This window comes from Jaculus jaculus, chromosome 1 (assembly GCF_020740685.1).
Source record: "Jaculus jaculus isolate mJacJac1 chromosome 1, mJacJac1.mat.Y.cur, whole genome shotgun sequence".
NCBI lineage: Eukaryota > Metazoa > Chordata > Mammalia > Rodentia > Dipodidae > Jaculus > Jaculus jaculus.
Genome location: NC_059102.1, coordinates 187,841,101 through 187,866,365, shown reverse-complemented (window position 1 = coordinate 187,866,365; position 25,265 = coordinate 187,841,101). Strand labels below are relative to the sequence as shown.

General features: G+C 42.0%; 1 protein-coding gene across 4 annotated transcripts in view; it reads left to right on the top strand.

The window, feature by feature from the left end:
* Window positions 1-10,012: 10,012 nt before the first annotated feature.
* The window catches only part of Aadat (aminoadipate aminotransferase), a 41,545-nt gene continuing 26,292 nt past the window's right edge, over window positions 10,013-25,265 (top strand). Inside the window, exons 1-6 of one of the 4 annotated variants that reach the window (XM_045130611.1) lie at window positions 10,013-10,302; window positions 11,441-11,609; window positions 12,623-12,755; window positions 15,059-15,133; window positions 22,157-22,366; window positions 24,617-24,682. In XM_045130611.1, coding sequence (XP_044986546.1) covers window positions 10,236-10,302; window positions 11,441-11,609; window positions 12,623-12,755; window positions 15,059-15,133; window positions 22,157-22,366; window positions 24,617-24,682 — 720 coding nt within the window. In that variant the 5' untranslated portion in view covers window positions 10,013-10,235. Of the gene's footprint in view, window positions 10,303-11,409; window positions 11,610-12,622; window positions 12,756-15,058; window positions 15,134-22,156; window positions 22,367-24,616; window positions 24,683-25,265 lie in introns of all 4 variants that reach the window. The other 3 variants (XM_045130609.1, XM_045130607.1, XM_004657139.2) reach the window with 3 other exon arrangements.

Genomic DNA, 25,265 nt, shown 5'->3' with positions numbered 1-25,265 from the left:
TTCCATATAATACTGGAAGTCCTAGCTCAAGCAATAAGACAGGAGAAAGAAATAAAAGTGATACAATTTGGAAAGGAAGAAGTTAAGTTAGTTCTATTCACTGATGACATGATTGTATATGTAAGAGACCCAAGAGACTTCATCCCAAAATACCTGAAGGTGATTAACTCCTATAGCAAAGTAGCAGGATACAAAATCAATGCACAAAAATCCATAGCCTTTCTATATGCAAATGACAATGATACAGAGAAAGAAATAAGGGACATGGCCCCATTTTTAGTAGCAACAACAGCAACAAAAACTGTGGAATAATGTTAACCAAGGAAGTGAAAGATCTATACAATGAAAACATAAAAACACTCAAAAAGGAAATTGAGGAAGACTTGAGAAAATGGAGACCTTCCCTGCTCCTGGATAGGAAGAATTAACATTCAGATAGCAAACATCAAAAAATCAAATGAAAATAAATGCTGAAGAGGATGTGGAGAAATAGGAACCCTCATCCACTGTTGGTGGGAATGTAGGATGGTACAACCACTTTGGAAAGCAATAAGGAGACTCCTAAAAAAACTGACTATAGAGTTACAACAGACACAGTTATTCCCTTACTGGGCATTTATCTTAAAACCTTTAAACCTCAGTCCAGAGATATTTGCTCAACCATGTTTATAGCTGCTCAGTTCATAATATCTAAGAGCTGGAATCAACCCAGATGTCTGTCACTAGAAGAACGGATAACTAACATGTGGTATATCTACACACTGGACTTCTACACAACAGTAAGAAAAAATGACACAATGAAATTTGAAGAAAAATGTATGAACCTGGAACAGATCATTCTCAGTGAACTTACCCAATCACAGAAAGATAATCACCACATAGTCTCACTCATCTACAGCACCTAACCTGAATCTACCCAAGATGCAGACATACCCAGCAAGCATCTCAAGGACTAGACAATAGGGTAGATTGGGAGGGACAGGAGGATAAAGAAGGTTGTGGGGGACACAAATCTAGACCCAAATGGCAATGGTACCATAAAATTCTACTTCCTAAAAGACAGACCAAATGATTGAATCTTCACTAGGCCTTTAGAGGGAACTTCTGAGCCACAAGGCACAGGAAAGGGTACAATGAAGACTGCCCTTAATCTTCTACAGCCTCTCAATCTCAATCTCTCTCTCTCTCTCTCTCCCTCTCTCTCTCTCTCTCTCTCTCTCTCTCTTCTCTAACTCTTTTATATTAGTTAACTTTTTCTTCCTTTTCTTAGTGGGCACTGACCTGTAACTCCCAGTACCAGCATGTGGCTATCATCCACAATGAGCTTGTCATCAGAGACCTACAAGGTTTCCTAAAAGAAAGAGAGATTTGTGTCAGAGTACTTGATGACCCACCAAAGGTTAACAGAAAGATCCTAGTGCTGAAGACACCATATGTGGTTGACATGTAAAATGGAATTGGCATGGCTGGAAGCTGGAAGAGAATCAGTTCCCTGACAGTCAGCATGTCTAGTGCCAGAAGGTGCTACATGGGCAACTGGGGGAAAATGACTAATATCTGTCCAAACAACTCATGGTCTAACCTTCTTAGCAACAAATAACCTGTTGTGATGCTCACACGAGTGCAATAGTGGCACACAGACTTGGTGGGAAACCAACTGCTCTTGATTTGGCTAACTGATCTGCTCAGAGGAACGGGACCCATAACTGGAGCTGGGAAACAAGTCAGAACCATATCCAAACATAAGACCACTCTCCATTATCAAGCTACCACCAATTGTGGGCTACAAGAGGACCTCCACCTATTAAATTCTCTATAAAAACATAAGGGTTATCCCATTTGTCTGGTGTTAACTTTACTCTCCTTTGGAGAATCTGCTTCTCTTTTTCAGATAGACGCTGATCCTAAGGAGAGAAACAGCCCATCATACCTCAAATGGGCCCCAGATGAAACTAAGAATAATTTGCAAAACAAGCAAGGGTGCTATTTTCTTGGTGAGTTGGGTACCAGCATAAGGATGAAGGATATCCACACAGAGAACAATCAACCCCTACCAAATCAGATATCCAGATTTACAGAGGCTCCCAACACCTCATCACTGAAGCAGACCAAAAATGAACCCAACATGACTCAGGGAAATTTTGTGGAAGAGGGGGAAGAAAGATGTAAGAGCCACACATTGGTTCATGGATATGCATAGACATTTCTCCTACCCCTAACTGTGGGTTAACTCCACAAAGCATGACCCATATACCTCAACAAGGAGGGGACAGGGGGAGGGGGTAGGACATGGATGAGCCTAACAATGGTACTAACTTGACTATATTCACTGAGTACCAAACTAATTAATAAAAAATATATAAATTTTAAAAATATCTAAGAGAATATGAGTAAGTCATATGAAAACCTATTTTTTGGACAATGGAACATGCAGAAGCCACAGATTGTTACTAGAAAATTTTCAGTGCCAGTGAGTTGTTGGCCAGGGAGGTCACTGATGCCCCCAAACATCACAGGCCATTGCCAAGGGTGTTGGTCTCCCACAGGAATTGATGGTGAGACCCTATTGCTAACAACTCCACATACTTGGGCTGCAAGGTCACTGAGAAATCCTGCTGAAAACTTCTTCCATGTAGACCAGCTGACAGAAAGATGGAAAAAGCTATGCTGCATGCAGTTTAGTGGGAGAGAGATAAATCACCAGTAGCGATACTCAACAGTGGATACTTCATGCCTTTAATTTGGCCAGCCAGGCCAAATGGGTCAACAAGTGCAACAGTGGCATGTCTGTTATGGGGGAAACCAATCACTCTCTAATTGGACTGGAGGCCTGCCCCACAGGAGGCCTGATACTGAAATCCTACATCAGGAGTATTTATGAGCCCTAGGTTGTAATGTCCACTGGTGACTAGCTAAATGTGGACACTATGCTCACCAAACTTGTAAATACTTGTAGCAGACAGCTTCAGGTTTGCTGAGATGAACTTCCAGACCAGGCACAGTTATGGAGGAAGGGATCTTTATTGAAGCTTACAGATCCAGGGGAAGTTCCATAATGGCAGAAGAAGCTGGCCTGCCTTCACAGGCCCAAGCAGAAAGAAATACAAGCCTAAAGGTCAAAAGCCACAGCACACTTCAGGAACTCCAGCTAGGCACACTTTGCATATCTTTAGATTGAAATCTGAAACCCACCACAACAACTTAAGATCACCCAGTGACATTGCCTCCAGCCAGGTAGCCAGCAGATGCAAACTACAAACAAACAACTGAATATATTGGGGACCACCTATTCTATTCAAACCACCACAATACTTATCTTAATGGTCACACTCATATATTAATGCTACTCTCACTTTTGTTTAGAGAAGCTTCTTTTTTCAGATGGCAGTGACCTTGGGATGACTCAAAAGACACAACGGGGCTGAGAAAAAGTGACAGAGGAGTGCTCAGCACTGCAATGTCTCTATCACACCTTCCACAGTTCAGGATCCATTGCAGAAGAGATGGCAGGAAGAATGCAAGAGCCAAAGGAAGGATAGGGTCTCTTACAACACACTCCTCCAAACACAAAATGGCCTGGATATCCATGACCTCACAGTGCCTGACACTACCTGCATGACACCATCATAGTAGGAGGAAAAGATGATGCCATAAAAATAAAAGAGAAACTGATTGAGAGGGGGAAGGGGTATGATGGAGAATGAAGTTACAAGGGGGAAAGTGGGGTGGGGAGAGAATTACCATGGGTTATTGTCTATAATTATGGAAGTTGTCAATACAGAAATTAAAGCATTATCAAGCTTTATTAAGAGCAAAGTACATGTACAGGTTGTGGCTATACTTCTAAGAGAGACAGCATGCCACCTGAGAGGCACTCAAGAGCAATGGATCAATTCACAGGGCTTCTTTATACATAGGCCAGGAGAAAAAGTTGGCTGTTCAGGGGTATAGTTTGGGTGGTTTTCTATTTTAATTGACAGGCTTAGGTTATATCAGATTTTTTCTACTTCACATGTCTCTTCCCATGAGCCATATGATTTTAATCATATTCACCAAATCCTGCATAGGCATAAGATGGTAAATTGGGGGGTCAACCTTAAAAGTTTACCTTTCTGTGCATGCAACCAAAACTAGTACATGCTGGATTGGCCACCAGTCTCTGGATCCAGGATATATCCCAGAACATGTTTAAGTAAAACCTCGATGTTACAAAAAGATTTCTGAAGGGGGTAACTTATTCTATTGTTTTAAGTAGGTGTACATGCAGCATGGTGCACATGAGGACCCCAGGTTCCTGCACTTTCGGAAATAAGTGTATTTGCTGCCCAGGGCAAGTAGAGTTCCAGGTTTCTAAGCATTTCCCTGTGCCCATGTGCCTCAAAGGGAAAGAGGGGGAAAAAAATGAAGGAGGAAAGAGAAAAGAAGAGGGGAGGGGAAAGGAAGGGGAGAGAAAATGAGAAACTTGGAGAGTTCACTGGAAAGTGAACAAAAGCCCACAGAAATCTGATAGTCATTCTTGGAAAAAGACATTTTTGTTCTGCTACTTCTAGCTTGTGAGCAGGCCCAAGTCCACAGTGCAGGGGAACCTGACTATATCAGAAAGCCTGCAGTCTCCATGGCCTAACAGAAGGGCAGAGCTCAGGGAAACAACAGTTATTAGTAAGTGGAGGGGGAAATCCTGAAAAGGATAAAGTTTGAGGGAAGACATCCCAAATTCTACATATAAAGCTGTGAGTTTTAGGCCAGCCTGAGACTATGTACAGAATTCCAGGTCATCCTGGGCTAGAGTGAGACCCTACCTTGAAAAACAAAAGGCAAGCAAGCAAAAAGCCACCCTGGCTGACTGGAGTGGGGCATGCAGGCACCCACGTGAGCCTGAGCACAGGCACAGGACATCCATGCATGTTTGTTACTGAGATTGAACCTAGGACCTCATGGCCATGCTGGGCAAGCACTCTTCCGCTTAGATTCCCAGCCCTCTTTTATTTATTTATTTACTTATTTTTAATTTTGAGGCAAGGTTTCACTTAGTTGCTTGTGCTTGAACTTGTGATCCTGTGGCCTCATAATGCCGACTGGCTGGAATAAAGGGCCTGAGCCAAGACCTGGCTCTTCTTGGCTCCTCTTGAACCATGTATTCACAGGAAAGACTCAGCTCAGCCCAGCTGAAGATGAAAGAGCTGGACTCAGACTTGGGCTGCTGAGTAAGCAGAGAAATGACACCTGGATGCCATCCAAGTGAAACATAAACCTCAGCACTCTAAGGGATTGAGTCCCTACAGCATAATAATCTCCTTTCGTGGTAAATTCAAAATTACTCAGCATATAGAAAAACAGAAAACATACCATATAGCCGCAAGAAATGAGGGAAATAAATGTGATGACTCCAATGTTTGCATTAGCAGGCAGGGATTTGATAGCACCAGCTACAATAATGTTAAACAAAACTGCTAAATTCATTAAAAATCATATTCACAAGCCAGGCATGGTGGTGCACGCCTTTAATCCCAGCACTCAGGAGGCAGAGGTAGGAGGATCCCTGTGAGTTCAAGGCCACCCTGAGACTACAGAGTTAATTTCAGGTCAGCCTGGACCAGAGTAAGACCCTACCTCGAAAAAAAAAAAAAAAAAATCATATTCACAATGAATGAAAAAGATATTCTCAACAAAAAAGGAAACTTTATGAAGGAATAAGTGGAAAGTATAGCACTAACAAAATATCTGAAATTAAAAAGGCAGCCTTAGCTGGGCATGGTTGTGCATGCCTTTAATCCCAGCACTTAGTAGGCAGAGGTAGGATTGCTGTGAGCTCAAGGCCACCCTGAGACTACATAGTGAATTCCAAATCAGCCTGAGCTAAAGTGAGACCCTACCTTGAAAAACAAAAAACAAACAAACAAAAAAAAAGTGGCCTTACTGGTGCAATTTTCTTCCTCAGAAGATTTCAGATTTCTCTCTCTCTCCCCCACCCCCTCTCTCTCTATCTATCTATCTGTGTATATATATATATATATATGTATATATATATACACAGATAGATAGATAGATAGGTATAATATATATATATATTATATATTATATATAATAATAAATATAATAGTATATATAATATATTATATTAATAATTATTATTAATAATTAATAATATATAATATATACTACTGTTTATATAATATATAAATATATATATTTTTATATATATGTGTGTGTATGTATATAATTTATTTATTAGACAAGGAGAGAATGCAAAGGAGAGAGAATGGATGCACCAGAGTCTCCTATCAGTGCAAATTAAAATCAGATTCATGCACCCACCATTTTGTGCATCTGGTTTTACATGGGCACTGGGGAATTGAACCCAACACATAAGGCTTTGCAAGTAAATACCTTTAATCATTAAGCCATCTCTCCAGTCCCAAGATTCTTCTTGTTTTAGACACAGTAACTTTTCTTTTGTTTAGGGTCACCGCCAACCCACTGCAGACATCCAAGTATTCACTTCCTTCTTGTCTGAGTGTTTCAATGTCTGAATCATTTTTGACAAGTGAGAGCTCCCTGGCCTAATTCCTACCTGAATTTCATTCCACTGCCATGACCAAAACCCCTCTTTAGTGTGTTCTGACCCAGTTCCCTTCAGTCATGACTTTAAAAATATGTTGTAGCAGTGATCTTCTCATTGCTGGGACGAAACACCCGACCTAAAGCAGCTTGTGGAAAGAAAGGGTTTATTTCCTCTTACAGCAGCAAAGGGGACACGTCATCATGGCAGGGAAAAGCCGAGCAGGGCCAAGCAGGAAGCCGGTTCATATGCACTCTAACTGCCCAGCTGAGCGGCACTAACAACCCTCAAGGTCCACCCCTCAGTGACACACCCTAAATTGCCACCAGCAGGGGACTGGGAATGAGGCTTAATCACAAACACATGAAACTATACTTTACATTCAAACTACCACATATTTCCACAAATTACATATCATTCTTTCATTCAAAATGTAGAGCCCACAATCCTTTGCATTCCCACAAGTGTGGGCTAGACGTAGCAACTCATTTCTAATGAAAAGAACATGACAGAAGTGGGGACACGTGGCTTTTGAGAGCTGCCATAAAAGACACTGAGGCCCAGGCTATGAAGATGGCTCAGTGAGTAGAGGTACAGCTTAACCTGGAGTACCCAAGGTCAAGTCCCAGACCCCACACCAGAAGCTGAGAGCTGTGGCAGATTCCTGCCATCCCAGCATGCTGACACTGAGCGGGATGGAAGGCAGAGGCAGGAGCACAGCCAAGAAGAGCAGAGCTAGAGTGCAGAGAGAGAAACCCTGTCTCAAATGAGGTGGGCAGGCAAGACGAACCCAAAAGTTGTCCTCTGCCCTCTGCACATGCACCAGCACACATGAGCCATGCTTACACCAAACATGCACACACACACACACACACACACACACACACACACAAATGAATAATAAAACTTTCGAAAATTTTAAGAGACACTGAGGCCTTCTCTATCTTTTAGATCACTCTGAGGAAAACAAGCTGCCCACATCACAAGTGGGCTTCACAACCCTCAAAACTAGGTTGTGATCATAACTCTTATTATCTTAGAACACAACCTTATTTGAACAGAGACAATGAGGATTTCAACAAAGATAATGAGTAAAAAAAAAATTATTGGGCTGGAGAGATGGCTTAGCAGTTAAGCGCTTGCCTGTGAAGCCTAAGGACCCCGGTTCGAGGCTCGGTTCCCCAGGTCCCGGGTTAGACAGATGCACAAGGGGGCGCACGCGTCTGGAGTTCATTTGCAGAGGCTGGAAGCCCTGACGCGCCCATTCTCTCTCTCTCCCTCTATCTGTCTTTCTCTCTGTGTCTGTCGCTCTCAAATAAATAAATAAATAAATAAAATTTTAAAAAATTATTAAATTGAGCTCCAACCCAACATGGCTAGTGTCAAATAAGGAAAAGAAATTTGAACATAAATATGCACACAGGAAAGATAGCGTGTGAGGATGAACATGGAGTTCAGACACACACACATAAGCCAAAAAAAAACCCAAAAGTTTGTAAGATAGCCACCAAAGTCTAGAAGACAAACAGAACCGACACTTCCTCATGGTTCTCAGAAAAGAAAAAAAAAATCCCAACTCTGCTAATGCTGTTATTTTGCACATCTAGCTTTCAAAACCAGGACACATGAATATTTACTATGCAAAACCACAGAGTTTGGGCTGTTTTGTCACAGTGACTGTGAGAAGCTGACACATGGCTTGAATGAACCTCTTTGGAAGCAATACTTCCAGTAGCAGCCTAGCCTTCAGGTGGTGACCAGTCCACCCTATTATCTTGACGGAGGCTTTGCAAATAGAGACCTTAAAGATGTGAAGTAAAGTTAAAAAGTCATAAGAAGAATGGGACCTATTATAATATTACTGGGGCCTTTTTGGGGGGGGGTCAATTTTTCGAGGTAGGGTCTCACTCTAGCTCAGTTTGACCTGGAATTCACTATAGTCTCAGGCTGGCCTCAAACTCACAGCAGTTTTCCTACCTCCACCTGCCTCCCAAGAGCTGGGATTAAAGGCGTGTGCCAGCACACCTGGCTTACACTCACTCCTGTCTGTCACTTTTTAAAGCAGCTTGCATCTATGTCTGCCAGACCCTGCCTTCCGTGAAATCTCTAAAGCTGTTTGCTCTTCCAGAGCGGTGACTTATCTCCATTATCTTTTAAGTTCCTAACACTTCTTTACACAGAGCAAGGGTTCAATACTTGTTTAGAGAAGAATCTGGCCACTTTGGCTTTATCCTCAGAGTGCTTGCTACACCTGATGGATGAGCCAAATTCATTCATCTTACTTTCTCAAGAGCATGGCTGCTGTGGACAAGGTCACAGTGTGGCCTTCCTGACAATGCTACCTTCAACTTTCTGCTTCAGATTGACAGTAAGCTCTTCCCCACTTAACCATTGCTGGTCTATTATGGTTTGAATGTAAAACGCCTCCCACAGGCTCTATGTTTAAACACTTGGTCTCTAGTTTAAAGTACTAGAAGGTCTTTAGTAATTAACCAGGTAATTCATGAAATCCACCTGGTCATCTCATTTCAGCCATATCCAACACAGTGTCAATCCAATTCTCATATAAGGAAAAGTAGGGAAATTCAGAGGCACAGGGAACCCTAAAATTGAGGAGACGCTCAGAGTGAACCTCCAAAAATGTTTTCAACACTCCGTGTTCTGATCTTGGAAAGGATGTTATTGGGATTTATCCAATTATAATATGTGTTCCCTGCCCGGGAAGGTGCCAAAAGTTTTATTAATGAAAAATGAGGATCTGGAGAGATGGCTTAGCATTTAAGGCATTTGCCTGCAAAGCCAAAGGATCCAGGTTCGATTCTCCAGAACCCACATAAGCCAGATGCTTAAGGGGGCACATGCATTTGGAGTTCGTTTGCAGTGGCTGGAGCCCTGGCAAGCCCCTCTTCTCCCAATATCTGTCTGTCTGTCTGTCTGTCTGTCTCTCTCTCTCTCTCTCTCTCTCTCTCTCTCTTTGTCTCTCTCTCTTTCACTCACTCACTCTCTCTCAAATAAATAACTAAAATACATTAAAAGAGAAAAATGAGAATTTAGCACAGCCATGGTCTGAGCTTATAAAATGTTCATTCTAGTGTCCGGGAAAGTCCAGTGCAACAGACCATCGCGACCACAAGATGGTACTGCAGTATTAGGATCCATGTGATCTTCAGCTACCCCTTCCACCAGCCCCTTCCCAAAAGCCCTGGCCCTCCCACGTGCAAAGTGGCGTCCTGCGGACTTTGCATAGTGTGCGGCTCTGGTCCCAGGTTTGCATCGCAAGGCGTCACTTGCTTTCCGCAGGAGCGAGCCGCGAGCAGCGAGCGAGCGAGCGCACTGACCAGGGCAGGAGGCGCCCGCCGGGGCGGCTGCCATAGGCCGAGGCGCGGGGCGGGAGAGGGCGTGGCTGGCGCGGCGGATCCGGGCCTCGGCGGCGCGGGCCCCATCCACCCGTGGACTTTCGCCCCCTGCGGCCACCCACCGCCGGACCGTTTAAGACCCAGCGCCCAAACGCAGCCTGTTGCTTGGGGACTTCGGAGACGCTTCCCCAGCACGACGGAGTCAGACAGCAGGTGCTGCTGTCAGAGTGAGGAGCAAGCGGTTCTCGACCTGGTTCTGGGTTGTTTGTTTTTCCCTAGCCGGTGGCCGCTGCAGAGCGTGCCGCGTAGCTAGCAGAGGCATGAATTACTCGCGGTTCCTCACTGCAACCAGCATGGCCAGAAAGACTTCTCCCATCAGACTCACGGGTGAGAAACCGGGCCGTCCCTGCCTGGCCAGGGTGGAACTGCCCACGCAGAGCCCTGACAGCTGTATGGCACAGCTGCAAGGTCAAAGGTCCGCGGTGGGCTGCGATGGGGACCTGTCAGGTCAAGGCTGGGTTGCAGCCCTAGCTCAGCTGTAGCGGGCCACCGTGTGCCCCAAGGCGAGCCGGGAGTTTTTTGCTAGCTTGGAGCAGCAGCCTGAGAAGAGCTCAACTGCCTGCCCAGGGGCAAATCCCTGGAAAGCGCAGCTGTTAGAACAAGGCTGCATTGGGGCCAGCCTAGGCAGTGGGAAGCCAGGCTGAGCTGAGAAGGGCACAGACAGACAAAAGCCCCACTGGAGAGAGAGAGACCTTCTGCTACTGTGGCCCTTTGCTTAATTCCAGAACCCCCTGACTTCCCCTTGGCCATATCCTCTCTTTCCTGTCTCTCCACTAGTGAGAACGCCCAGAGTTAGCCTGTATTTACTTTGGGCTAAAATTCTGTCTTATCCCATGGGTCTGCAGTATCCAACAGTATAAGCTGGCAATGTAGAAATGATGGAAATTCATTTCTCACACCCGTGAGGCTGGGAAGTCCAACACAAGGTGCCTGGAGAGTCCATGCCAGTGAAGTCCATTCCTCAGAGATGGGCCTTGTTGCTGGGTCTTCACATGGTGGAAGGAGAAAGGGCACTCCCTGGGGCCTTGGGTTTTTGTTTTTAATTTTTATTATTTATTTATTTATGAGAGACACAGAAAGAAAGGCAGACACAGGGAGAAAATGAGTATGGGCACACCAGGGTCTCCTGCCACCACAAACAACTCCAGACAACATGCATCCTCTGGCTTTATGTGGGTACTGGAGAATTGAACCTGGGCCATCAGACTTTGCAAGCAAGCACCTTTAATGGCTAAGCCATCTCTCCAGCCCCTGGGGCCTCTTTTTGAAGGACACTAATGCCATTCCCTCATGATCAATGAGGTCCTTCAGTGACATATTTGTTAAGTTCCAACATAAAAGTTTGGTGGGAGACACCTACATTCATACAAAGGTACATTCTGTTACTAGAAATAGTAGAATACAATGTATATTGAATTGCTTATGTTTCAATAGGAGCCTTTCTTCTCTTCCATGTTGATCATAGCAGATATAATAAGCAAGGCACCAAAATCCCTCATCTCCTTGGCACCTGGGTGTCCAAATCCAAACACATTCCCCTTTAAGACTGCTACCATCACTTTAGAAAACGGAAAACTCATCAAAATTGAAAACGAACTGATGGGCAGAGCACTTCAGTACTCTCCAAGCTATGGGTAATGTCTCAACAGATAATGTCATCTTACTGGCTCATTTTCATGTCATTGATCAATTTCCTTGTATCTTTTTTAATGGGGTGTTTACTGATTAGAAAGATTAAGGGAAACTTTCCAATACTAAGAGGAAAATGAATATTAAATGCTAGCACTTCTCAGTGACTGCCTTTCAACCTTAAGGAAGTGGAGAAGCAAGAGAAGAATGTAAAGGAAGTTCCATTGGCACTAAGTGTGACACTTTTAAGATTGGCTAGGTGAGGACGTGCACTGGAGAAAGAAGCAGGTGCAGGACCCAGACCTGGGTGATTTTCTATAATTATGTCTCTTGTTGAACAGGCAACTATACAGCCATATTATCTTCATAGGTTCAGAGGTCTTCTTCCAATGATCAATGCTAATTTATAACATTTGTAAATTATATTTTATTAAAAGTATGCTTTGTAGTCAGGTGTAGTGGCTCATGCCTATAATCCCAGCCTTTGGGAACCTGGGTTTGGAGGATTGGTACTTTAAGGCTAGTATGGGGTATACAGCCAGTTCAAGGCCAGCTTGAGCTACACAAATCACTTTTTAAAAAATTCTTTGTTCTGGCATTGAAGAGTCCATCAAGATATATGCCATTACTGTGAATATTTATTAAGTCTAAGCTGATAAACTTCTAAGTGCCCTATAGAAATCTTCTCAGTGGGATAAGGGATATACTATGTAATAAAATTCTGGTGTGAAAGAAAACTTCCAGGATTTGGAATAAGTAATATATAGATTCAAATTTCAGCTCACTGATTAAATGACTGACTATTTGATCTTTCCAGCTAACTGAATTTATGTGGATTTTTAACTCTAAAACTGTTACCTTATTGTTTTAATGAGCATATTGACAGTAGAAAAAAACGCAGTTGAGAGCTTTCCAATTGAATGTGTAATGAGTATGGTATTAAGCTAGCTTTATTTTGCCCTCTACTATTTCTGCAATTGTTACTACTATAAATTTAAAACTACATTTTCTATATTAGCATTCCAGAACTGATATCCTGGTTAAGAGAGTTACAGATAAAATTTCATAATCCCCCCACTGCCTACCACCCAACCAGTGAAGGACAATTGGATATCTGTATCACATCAGGCTCCCAAGATGGACTGAATAAGGTAGGATTGAAGAGGAAAGGAGTTCTCCTGTATATTCCTAAATATAGAATTCTCATACATAACCACAAGAGGGCAGTGTTGTGTGCACTACTGGTGATCTCTCATTCACCTGGAATTACAAATAGGGAACTCAAAAAGACAAACATATCATGGGAGCAGAGGATTATGGGTACGGTTCACTGTAAGCCAAAGCAAGGTAAGAACACTAGGTTAATCCATTGACACTTTCTTCTAGTTTCTTTTATTGTGGCATGAAGATGCCCAAAAAATTATCTACTCTATTCACTAGCCCAATTTTTCTTAAATACAAAACACATGACCCATAACATGAAACTGTGAGTCCTTAAACCAAATTCTCACCAAGGGAGTATACAGCTGATACCAAAACCTTTGTGAACACTACTCAATATCATCCAGCTCAAAGATTCAATTTTATTTCTGCCTGTAGTTATGAAATTTCAATATGATGTTTAAATTTTTAAAGGTTATACCCTCATATTCCTGAGATGAAAATCATATTCCTTGACATGCTTTCTCATAGACTCTCTGTGCTTATCTATGCTGGCATTTGGTCTCCTTCTTGGCCAAAGTTCTCTAAGTTTATACACAGGTGTTCCTGTACTTACATGACCCATACTGACAAGTCCATTGTAAGTATGCTGTCAGGAAGGTATTTAATACAATGCATATCATAGCTTAATGCACTTGTTGCTTTCCTTGTTGCTGTGGCAAAAGAAAAACAAACTAACAGAAAGCATCTTAAAAGAGAAAGCTTTTGGTTTGAAGGTGCAGTTGGTGATGGCTTAGAAGGCACAGTGGCAGAGGCATGAGGCATTTGGTCACATTCAATCTGCAGTTAAGAAGTGAAGAATGGTGAATGCATAACTCAGCCCATAGAATGATGCCACCCACAGTATCCATGGATCTATGACTGCTATGGCTTCGTTCTCTCTCCCTTCTCTCCCTACTTGGTTTTTTTCTGTGAATAATTAGTCTTAAATAAAGATTCTCTATATTCAGTCTTCATGTCTAAATTAAAATAAGAGTCTTATTTACCTTAAATCAGAGTGGATCTGTTCTTGTCTTTGATTTTGTGAAAACTACAGTAGAGTTCACTTTAATGAATTTTAATTGAAGGTAGGATCTCACTCTAACCTGTGTGGCCTTCTGCACGTTGTCCTCCTCTCCTTGGCCATGATTGCCTGGAGTTCCCAGGCTGGCCTCACACTCAGGCTGGGCTCACACTCACAGTGATCCTTCTATCTCTGCCTCCTGAGCACTGGAAACAAAGGTATGCACTACCATACAGAGTCTGTGTTTGTATTCTTTAAACATTACTGCCAGACAAGAGTCCACTTCTCTTTTAATTTAGCATACTTGGCATGTATATGTCCTCTAACTGACATGGAAAATTACATAGTTAGGTTTTCATTTGATGTGTTGGTAACACCAATGCTATCCAAGTGATTATTTTTTTTGGTTGTAAAGGCAGAGTGAATTTGGAACAGTTTAGAGCAGCACACTGTTTTCTATAAGAATTCAAAAATGCAGAAACTGCTGGCCTGGGCTCAACCCCCAGTACCCACATAAATCCAGATGCACAAAAGGGCACATATGTCTGAAATTTGTAGTGGCAAGAGGCTCTAATGCATTCATTCTCTTTTTCTCTCTGTGTCTCTGTCTCTTTGTGTGTGTGTGTGTGTGTGTGTGTGTGTGTGTGTGTGTGTGTCTTTCTCTCTCTCATAAATATATACATAAAATATTTTTTAAAAATAACAGCACTTGCCACTGATTTCATCATTCTATTTGAGTAGTTATTTGATTAGTATCTAGCTCTCCCAGGGAAATAGTAAATCCATTAGAACATCTCATTTTCCCCATGATTATAACTTCAGTACTTTTTACTGACCTGGCTTATAGTAGACATCTAACACATATTTTCAAAGAAACTTTAGTAAAAGGAACAAGTAAATATTAGGAGCCATGCAAATTATGTTCTTTTTCATTTACCCTAGGACATAGGTTGACAATCTGTGGCTTGAATGACAAATTCAGACCATTGTCTAAGTTTGTAAATAAAGTTTGATTGGAACTCAGCCACTTACATACATATTGCCTGTGACTATTTTCTCATAAAGGCAGTGATGGGAAGCTGCAACTGAAACAGCATGGGGCACAAAATAGTTACTGTGTGGCACTTTATGGAATATTCTCACTCTAGAATCCTGTGAGCTCAAACTAAAGGAAGGGGCTCTGAGCAAGGGAAGAGCACTGCCCAAGCTAACCTATGCTTCTTTTGTTAGGTATTTGAAATGCTCATTAATCCAGGAGATAACATACTCTTAAGTGAACCTGCTTATCCAGGAACCCTTCAAGCTGTAAGTACACAGTTCTATAACCCAGTAACTCTCTTACAGAGAACAGAGGAAAACATTCTACCTTTAGAATATGTCATTGCAAAGTCTCTGCTTGAGGAAAGATTTCTTCTTTTGCTATACAAACTCTGAACAATGTCATGTTGTTTCAGTGTGTGTGGCTGACTGTACTCTGAACAAAGGTTTCAACAAACATCAGGTATTTGTTCCCTAATCGGTCTCTCATTGTGAACTCGCCCTTTCTATTCATTTGTTTATGTGTGCATGCATACATGTTCAAATGTGTACAGTATACAAGTATACACATGTGCATGTGTGTGCACATGCATGTAGAGGCCAGAGTACAACCTCAGGTATCATTTCTCAGGAACGCCATCCATCTCTTTTTTAAATTTTATTTTTTATTGACAATTTCCATAATTATAGGCAATAAACTATGGTAATTCCTTCACTTCCGCCACATTCCCCTTCACAACTCCACTCTCCATCATATACCCTCGCCCTCTCAATCAGTCTCTCTTTTATTTTTGTTGTCACCATACCCTTTTATTATGATGGTCTTGTGTAGATAGTATAGGTGCTGTGAGGTCATGGATATTCAGGCCATTTTGTGTCTGGAAGAGTGCATTGTAAGCAGTCCAACCCTTCTTTTGGCTCTTATATTCTTTCTGCCACCTCTTCCACAAAGGACCCTAAGCCTTGGAAGGTGTGATAGAGATGTTTCAGTGTCGAGCACTCCTCTATCACTTTTTCCTCAGAATCTTTAAAAAAAATATATATATATATATACACACACACACACACACACACACACATATATTATATACATACATATATATAATATATATATACATATATATTATATATATTTTAAATATATATATAATTTATTATATTTTGAGAGAGAGAGAGAGAAAGAGGTAGATAAAAAGAAAGAATGGATATGCTAGGGCCTCCAGTCACTGCAAATGAACTCCATACACATCTACCACCATGTGTGTATCTGGCTTCCAAGAGTACTGTGAAACTGAACCTGGGTCCTTAGGTTTCACAGGCAAGTGCCTAAACCACTAAGCCATGTCTCTAGCCTTTTTTTTTTTTTTTTTTAGGCAGGGTCTCTCATTGGCCTGGAGCTTGCCAACTAGTCTAGACTTGCTGGCCAGCAAGCCATAATGATCCACCTGTCTCTGCCTCCCAAGCACCAAGATTATGAAAGGATGAAAGGATGTCTAACTGTTTTTTATTCTTTTATGTGTATTCTGGGAACCAAACTGAGGTCCTCATGCTTACAAACCAGCTACTTTACCAGGTATCACCCCAGCCATTTTATAACTGACTATTTAGCATTATGCTTGATTATAACAGGAAGTCTACATTCTGAGGATGTTGAGATGGTATTAATAATATCAGTGTTATGTCACTAAGTTCAATCCTGTTATTTTTGTTGTGTTTCAAAGAAATCAGTCTATGTATTTACTTGCTTCTAGGTAAATTTTGGTTTACTAACATGCAGTGAGGTTATCTGGAAACCTGAATGTATTTTTTATGACTGCTATTCTCAACAGCAGTGAACAGCTATGATTGAATGACCATAAATTTAAGGATTAAGGGGTTTGTCTTTCCCATCCTAAGTATGAGCAGAAATGATTGATTTTTGCTGTGGGGAATAATGTTGGCATGCAGCAGAGTAAGTTAAATATTTGGCTTGGGTTCAGAGTCCTAACTTTGCTAGACTAAAGAAAATACCAAAAAAAAAAAAAAAAAGAAGAAAGAAGAAGCAGCAGCAGCTTAGGGATGGAGAGACGGCTTAGCAGTTAAGGTGCTTACCTGTGAAACCTAGGGACCCAGAATCAATTCCCCAGAACCCAAGTAAAGCCAGATGCACATAGTAGGGCATGCTTCTAAAGTTTGTTTGCAGTGGCTAGAGACGCTGGTGCACCCATTCTTTCTCTCTCTCTCTCTCTTTCTCTCTCTCTCTGTAATAAATAAATAAATATAAGAACTTCTTTTTTAAAAGCTTAGGTTAATGCTTCATAAAATAATGTAATACATTTATATTTAAATTATGGGCTGGGGGCTGGAGAGAAAGCTTAGTCATTAAACACTTGCCTGTGAGGCCTAAGGACCTCTGTTCGAGGCTCGATTCCCCAGGACCCACATTAGCCAGATGCATAAGAGGGCGCACATGTCTGGAGTTCGTTTGCAGTGGCTGAAGGCCCTAGCACACCCATTCTCTCTCTCTCCCTCTCTCTCTCTCTCTCTCTCTCTCTCTCTCTCTCTCTCTCTCTCTCTCTCTCTCTCCCTGTTTCTCTCTGTGTGTCTGTCACTTGAAATAAATAAAGAAAAATAAACAAAAAAAATTAAATTACTGGGCTGGAGAAATAGCTTACCAGCTTAAGGCACTTGCCCCAGAAACCACATAAAGCCAGATACACAAAGTGGCACTGTGCCTCTGGAGTTCATTTTCAGTGTTAGGAGGCCCTGGAATGCCCATTCTCTCTCCACACACACACACTTTTTATATGTTTCTTTTTCTCAAGTAAATAATAGGGTTTTTTTTGTTTTTCCAATTAGGGTCTTACTCTAGGCCAGGCTGACCTGGAATTTACCATGTAGTTTCAGGATGGCCTCAAACTTAAGGTGATCCTCCTATATCTGCCTCCTGAATACTGGAATTAAAGGTGTGTGCTATCATACCTGGCTCAGTTCAAAAATATATTTTAAAATAAATAAATAAATTACCATAGCACATGTTGAAACACTTAGGAGTGTAGTTATGGGGAAAGGAAATGAAGTGAGGTGTAGATGAAAGTTTTAGTTTAGAAAAAATGTTTGAGTACAGAAAATTATCCTAATTAATTTTTCTAATTGATCTGAGTATTTTATCATATCATTGAGATAGTTTTTTGTGTGTGTGTGTTTTTAGGTAGGATCTCTGTCTAACCTAGGCTGACGTGGAATCCACTTTGTAGTCTTAGGGTAGCCTCAAGCTCATGGTGATATTCCTACCTCTGCCTCCCAAGTGCCACCACAACCAGGTTATTCAGTGAGATCAAATTCTTTGGGTCAGTGTTGATAAGCTAGTAGGAAAGCATTGTGAATTGTATGCCTGCATTGCTTTAGGGGCTGACTTCATTGTTTGATGTACTGTACTGCACTGTACATGGGAGGTATGTTGAATGTTATATACTAGAAATGACACTTATATGTCTAGAATAGATTGGATTTTATGCCCTCTGTATACCCTCCCCATCCAAATTAACAGCATTATAAGAATGAAAAATAAACAAAAGTAATATCTGTCCACTGAAAAACAGGATAGCATCTTTCATCTGTAAACAGGAGAATCTTATATTATGTATGCAAGCTATATGAAAAGCACCTTCTGCCTCATGTAGTTCTTCTATACAAAGTAATTGAATCTGTTCATGGGGCTGAGAAGAGTGGATCATAGCACTTGCCACACATGCACATGCATCAGTACCTAAGAAGCCCTGGAGACCACTGAGCTCTATTCCTCAACACCCAAGTAAATAGCTGGGCATGGCCGCACACATTTGTAACCCTAGTTCTGTCAGTCTAGAGGAGTGGAGGGGAGCAGACTGGCAAATAGCTGGGGCTTGCTGACTGGAAAAATGGCAAAAGAAAAAAAAAAAGGCAGCTCTGGGTTGAATGAGAGACTCCAACCCAAGGAAATGGATGAGCAAAAGGGGAGGACACCAGATGTGGTGTGGTCCTCTACCCCCTGCACTGGTGTGCACGGGGCACACACTGCACACAGATCACATCTCAGGCCACAGATATTCTACACTCACACACGGATGCATACATGTGCTAAAAATGACAAAAGTATAGCATGTCCAGTTTCTTAAAATTTTACTTGAAATATGGCTTAATTTATATAAACATGTTTTCATTATAATGTTCCTAAGTATAACCATGTTGTATGTCATTTTGCTTTAACTCTACACTAATGCAGAGTCTCCACTGCAGTGTTTGGTCACAATGACAGGCCAGTCATCAGCCTTGCTGCAGAGGATGAGGTTTATTTGGGGGCACTCTACTTTAGGTCAGCTGTGACCATAAGCTGGACCATGTGCCGGCAACCGCAGCAGGATGAGCAGAGTTAGAAGCCGCTCAGTAATGCAATGAACGGTTACAGGAACTGCAGGGGAGACTCAGCGAGAGCATGAAAATTCTCCTCAGGTACAGGAATTTATCCATGCCCTTAGAGTGGAAGAACTGCAGGCTAGGAAACTACAGGAAAGAATTTCAACAACTTCCTACCTATTGACTTACTTACCAACCTGCCTGCAGGGGTATGATGGTTAATGTTGATTGTCATCTTGATTGGCATGAGAAACCCCTGGGATATTAGCTAAACGTGCTTCTTGGGGCATCATTGTGGATGTTTCCAAATAGGATTAGCTAGTAGACTTAACTTGAATGTGGTTAGCACCATCTTACATAGGTCAGGAAAAAAGGTGGAATAGCCGTTAAAAAAGGAGAAAACCTACAGTGCTAGCTTGTTTGCCCTCTCCCTCCCTCCTTTTTCTGTCCACCCCTCCTCTCTGTATTTTCTAACCACCAGGACTTCAGCTGATCTACCTCTCAATGCTCTCCCTGCCAAGATGGACCGAAATCTCTGAAACCATACACCAAAATAAATCTTTCCTCCCTTAAGTTGCTCTGCCCACACATTTTGTCACAGCTATGTAAAGTGAATGAATACAAGGGGTAAGACATTGCCTATGATTGCAGGTGTGCAATGTTGCACTTTGTTAAGTGCATGCATGTGTGTATTTGTGTGTGAAGGGGTGCACATGTATGCATGAGTGTACATGGGCATGTGTGTACATACGTGCCGGGTCAACAGACCCCCCCCTCAGATTTCATCCTGAGGAACACCTTCAACGTTTTCTGACCCTTTGGCCTGGAGTGTACCAAGGAGACTAGACTGACTGACCAACAAGCTCCAGGTTCCTCCTGTCTTCAGCACTGGGCTGTAAGTGTGTGCCACCATGTGTGGAATTTTTACATAGTTTTTGGGGTTTGGGGATAGAAATAATATCCTCATGCTTCCAAGTAAGCACATTACCAACTCTGCCCGCCCCGCAGTTACCTTTTTGACAAACCTGTTCTAATTCTATTAAGATGATTGAGTCAGATCCTAGGTCATTATTGTAGTCCAGAAATGTTGACAATATTTCAGTGGCTTGCAGCTCAAAGCTTTATTTGTCTCACACTACATGTCCACTCTAGGACCCTGCTCCATGGATTCCTCCTCCCATAACCCCTTGACAGAAGGAGCCTGTCTGAAACACTGCCAGTCTTAAGACAAGTTGAAAAGGTGTAGAGTAAATCACAAGCTAAGTTTTCACAGCTTCTGCTGGGAACACATGCACATCACTTTAAGAACCAAAGCAAAACCCAAGGTGAACATAAATGGGGCAAGAGAATGTAACCCTTCCCTTGGAAATAGAGCCTATCAGGGGGCCGAGAATTGTAACAGACAACCACAGCCCTCTGGACCTTGGAGCTGAGAACAGGTTTCTGTGCTTAAGGGTATATGTAAAGTTCTTTGGTAACTATGCAAAAGCCAATGATAGGAGCTGGAGAGATAACTTAGTGGTTCAGGTGTCTGCTTGCAAAGCCTGAGGACCCAGGTTTGATTTCCCAGTGTCCACATAAAACCAGATGCACAAGGCGGTGCATGTGTATGGAGTTTGTGTGCAGCAGCTGGTACACCCATCTTCTCTCTCTCTCTCTCATAAATAAATTAAATTTAAAAAAAAAAAGAAAATGGAGCCAGGCATGGTGCTACATGCCTTTAATCCCAGCACTTGGGAGGCAGAGGTAGGAGGATTGTCATGAGTTTGAGGCTACCCTGAGACTACATAGTTAATTCCAGGTCAGCCTGGGCTACAGTGAGACCCTACCTCGAAAAAGAAAAGAAGAAGAAAATAAGAAAGAAAGAAGGAGGGCTGGAGAGATGGCTTAGCGGTTAAGCGCTTGCCTGTGAAGCCTAAGGACCCCGGTTCGAGGCTCGGTTCCCCAGGTCCCATGTTAGCCAGATGCACAAGGGGGCGCATGCGTCTGGAGTTCGTTTGCAGAGGCTGGAAGCCCTGGCACGCCCATTCTCTCTCTCTCCCTCTATCTGTCTTTCTCTCTGTGTCTGTTGCTCTCAAATAAATAAATCAATAAAACTTAAAAAAAAAAAAAGAAAGAAAGAAGGAAAGAAAATGGAGCTGTAAAGATGGCTTAGCAGTTAAGTTGTTTGCCTACAAAGCCAAAAGACCCAGGTTCAATTCCCTAGAATCTATGTAAAGCCAGATGCACATGGTAGTCCATGAGCTGGAGTTCAGTTGCACCCTCTAGAGGCCCTGGCACACCCATGCTCTCTTGTCTCTTTCTTTATCTCTCATTCAAATAAATAAAATAAAATATTTTTTAAGAAAGAAAATTTGGGACTGGAGAGATGGCTTAGTGGTTGAGGTGCTTGCCTGAGAAGCCTAAGGACCCAGGTTCCATTCCCTAGCACCCACATAAGCCAGATGCACAACATGGCACATGCATCTGGAGTTCATTTGCAGTGGCTGGAGGTCCTGGCATACCCATTCTCTCTCTCTTTCTGCCTCTCTCTCTCTCTCTCTCTCTCTCTCTCTCTCTCTCTCTCTCTCTCCCTGTCTCTGTCTCAAGATTAAATAAATAAATAAAATATTAAAAAAGAAAGTGCTGTTATTTTGTTTTGGCTTTTTATTTATTTTACTTATTTGAGAGAGAGAAAGAAAGAGGGAGAGAGAGAGAGAAAGAGATTGAGAATGGGCATGTCAGGGCTTTCAGCTACTGCAAATGAACTCTCAGATGTATGTGCCACCTTGTGCATCTGGCTACATGAGTCATGGAGAATCAAACCTGGGTCCTTTGGCTTTGCAGGCAAGTGCCTTAACCAATAAGCCATCTCTCCAGCCTATGCTCTTGTTTTGTAATTATGCCTGATTCTTGGACTTTCTCTTTGCCTCCCAGATTCAACCACTAGGCAGCAACATTATCAGTGTTCCCAGTGATGAACATGGGATTATTCCAAATTGCCTCAAAAAAATTCTTTCTAACTGGAAACCAGAAGATTCCAAGGACCCCAGTAAAAAGACCCCCAAGTTTCTTTATACTGTTCCAAATGGCAACAACCCTACAGGCAACTCATTAACAATTGAGCGCAAGAAGGAAATCTATGAGGTATTTCTATGTTCCTATTTCTTTTTGACTTTGTAGAAGACTCTTGTGCAAGTTCGTTTCCTTATTACCCTCCTTTTTCAAGATACGTAATGAAAGGAGCTTATCTATGCCAAGGGCCCTATTCAACTTAGGCACAATAAGTTACTATATCCTTTGTTTCTGAAATTTCCTCCCTTACTTCATATTTTAATTCAACATAAATGGTATCCTTGACATGTTGTTATGGGAATTGGTTTTCATCATTTTGTTTTGGGTTGTGTTTTAGACTTTTCATGCCTGCTTCCTATACTTTGTCATTTCAGGTTACAAAGAATTAAAGCCAAGAAGGACACTCCTTTCTCATAAAATCTCCTTTAGGAACCTATGTTTCAGCTTCACTATAAACGTTGTTTTAAAACATTAAATATACACTAAGCTATACATAAATCTTCAAAAAATAAGTTAAATAGACCTCTTATAAAGTCTTCCTTCTTACCTGGCTGTGCTCTGACAAATAACTTTTTAAATAAAGTACCAAGCCCATGATCTACCATATGGAATTGAATTGTGTGGAGTAGAATCATAAGCTAGATTTTAGCCTGTTCCTTTTATCTGGAAAATGTGAAGGCTCAAGAAACTGCTTGGTAGCTGGGTGTGGTGGTGCACACCTTTAATGCCAGCATTCAGAAGGCAGAGGTAGGAGGATCACCGTAAGTTCAAGGCCACCCTGAAACTTCATAGTGAATTTTAGGTCAGTGTGGGCTAGAATGAGACTCTACCTTGAAAAACCAAAAAGATAGATAGATAGATAGATAGATAGATAGATAGATAGATAGATAGATAGATAGATACTGTTTTGTCATTTTTATGCTCTTTTATGCTCCCCTGGGCTCCCCCTTGAGTTCTCTGTTCTATGTACATATGGCCCTGAGACAGTCTCACCCAGTTCCATGATTATAAGTCCCATTTTGCATATGATGAGCCGCCAGCTGTCTAGCCTTCTCTCTTCACTAAGCCAACTTTTGCAGCCACCTTTCTGTGAATGATATCTCCATAGATGTCCAGTAACATTTCAGACTGAACTTGGCCAAAGTAGAACTCACTGTTTTCCCCGGCACCACCCCAGCCTCTGATGAACAAGCCCTCCATGCTCTCCACCTTTGTAAGGAGTGTCCCTGATCCCTTCATTTCTTTCTATCCCCTCTTCACTTTCCCTACATCCAGACCATCCTGTTGACCCCACCAAGCTCACCCAGGCCCATCCCTTTTCTCTACCACCCTTGCTAGCCCTGTCTTCCAACCCACCATCTGTCCTCCCTATAGGACAACATGACATCTTCTCTCACCCTGTTCAATTTCACTGTTAGTCTCCAACCAGTCACAGTTTACATGGAAGCCAATGATAGCCCTGCTGCAGAGTAAAAGAAAAGCTAGCCAGATGGTTCTCCTGATTATAGTTTCCAGTGGCTTCCTCTTTCAGCTAATGTACATATTGCTCTGTCAACCTCTCAAGGCTGTGTGACACCATCACTTCTGCACTCATGCCTCCACCCTCATAATCCAACCTGCATCCCACACTGTCCTCCTTTCTGTCCCTTAAACATGTCAAGTTTTCTTCTTTGCCCTAGGATCCTTATTTTCATTCATCTCTCAGTCTAGAATATTCTTCCCTAATATTTACTTAACTAACTTATTCTGTCACTCTGAGTTTTAATGTTACCTTGACAGGAAGGGCTTCCCAGTAATTGGTCCTGAATAGCAAGCTTTCTTCTTCTCTTTCTCAAATGTAATCTTGTTTAATGTTCTACCTAAGTTTTTTAAATATTTTATTACTGTCTATTTATAAAAGAGAGAGGGGGGAGGGAGAGGACGGGGAGAGAATGGGCACTTCAAGGCTTCCAGCTACTACAAATGAACTCCAGACACATGTACCACCTTATGCATCTGGCTTACATGGGTCCTGGGGAATGGAACCTGGGTCCTTTGGCTTTTCAGGCAAATGTCTTAACTGCTAAGCCATTTCTCAAGCCCGTCTGCCAAAAATTTAACCCCTGTCTCCATTATCCACTGTCTGGTGTACGTTCTTTCCCCAAAGAATATAAGTTCCATGAGAAAAAAAGTCATTGAAACCCCATCTCTCTCCTCATTGCCTAGGATAACAGGAACCCAAAAGTTTTTTGAATGAATAATCAAATGAGTGCATAGAATTATAGTTCCAAATAATTTTATTTTTAGTCAGCTCTTAAGTAAATATGTGCTTGAATCTTTTAGCTTGCAAGAAAATATGATTTCCTCATAATAGAAGACGATCCTTACTATTTTATTCAGTTCAGCAAGGTAAGTGATGGTGTGAGTATGTGTCACTATCAGATTAGTTATTGTGAGTTACTCATCTGCATTTGAAAATAACATGGCTGTTAGGTCAGAGCCACCCACTCTCACACTAAAATTGAATGAATTTTTATTAATTTACCATCATTTTAGTGTTTAAGTCTTCCGGCTTTATCAGGGTTTTGTTCTGCTTGTTTTTTCATTTTTGGTGTCAATTCTTCTAGAATGAGTTACCTTGGAAATAGTAGCTAGTTCTCTTATACCATACATTTAGACAAGCAGATGATGTTAAACTTCAAATCCTAGCCCATAGCTCCTTGGGCATCATACCAGAGACGTGAAGTGCGCTTCATTTTGGATACCAGCTTCAGTCTCAGGGTGGGTAAGGAGGATTGGGAGCAGCTTGAAAGCTGAAGGGGAAGAGGCTACTCTCAGTTAAAGCTCTTCACAGAACATAGAAGGTGCCACAGCCCCACATCCGCCTTCCTTGTCTCTGGTTCTCTGAATCCTTTTCATTTATTTGTGTGTGGGGGGTATGTGAGTATGCGGGCACATATGTATGTGGGAGCACATGTATGTGTTTGTGCGT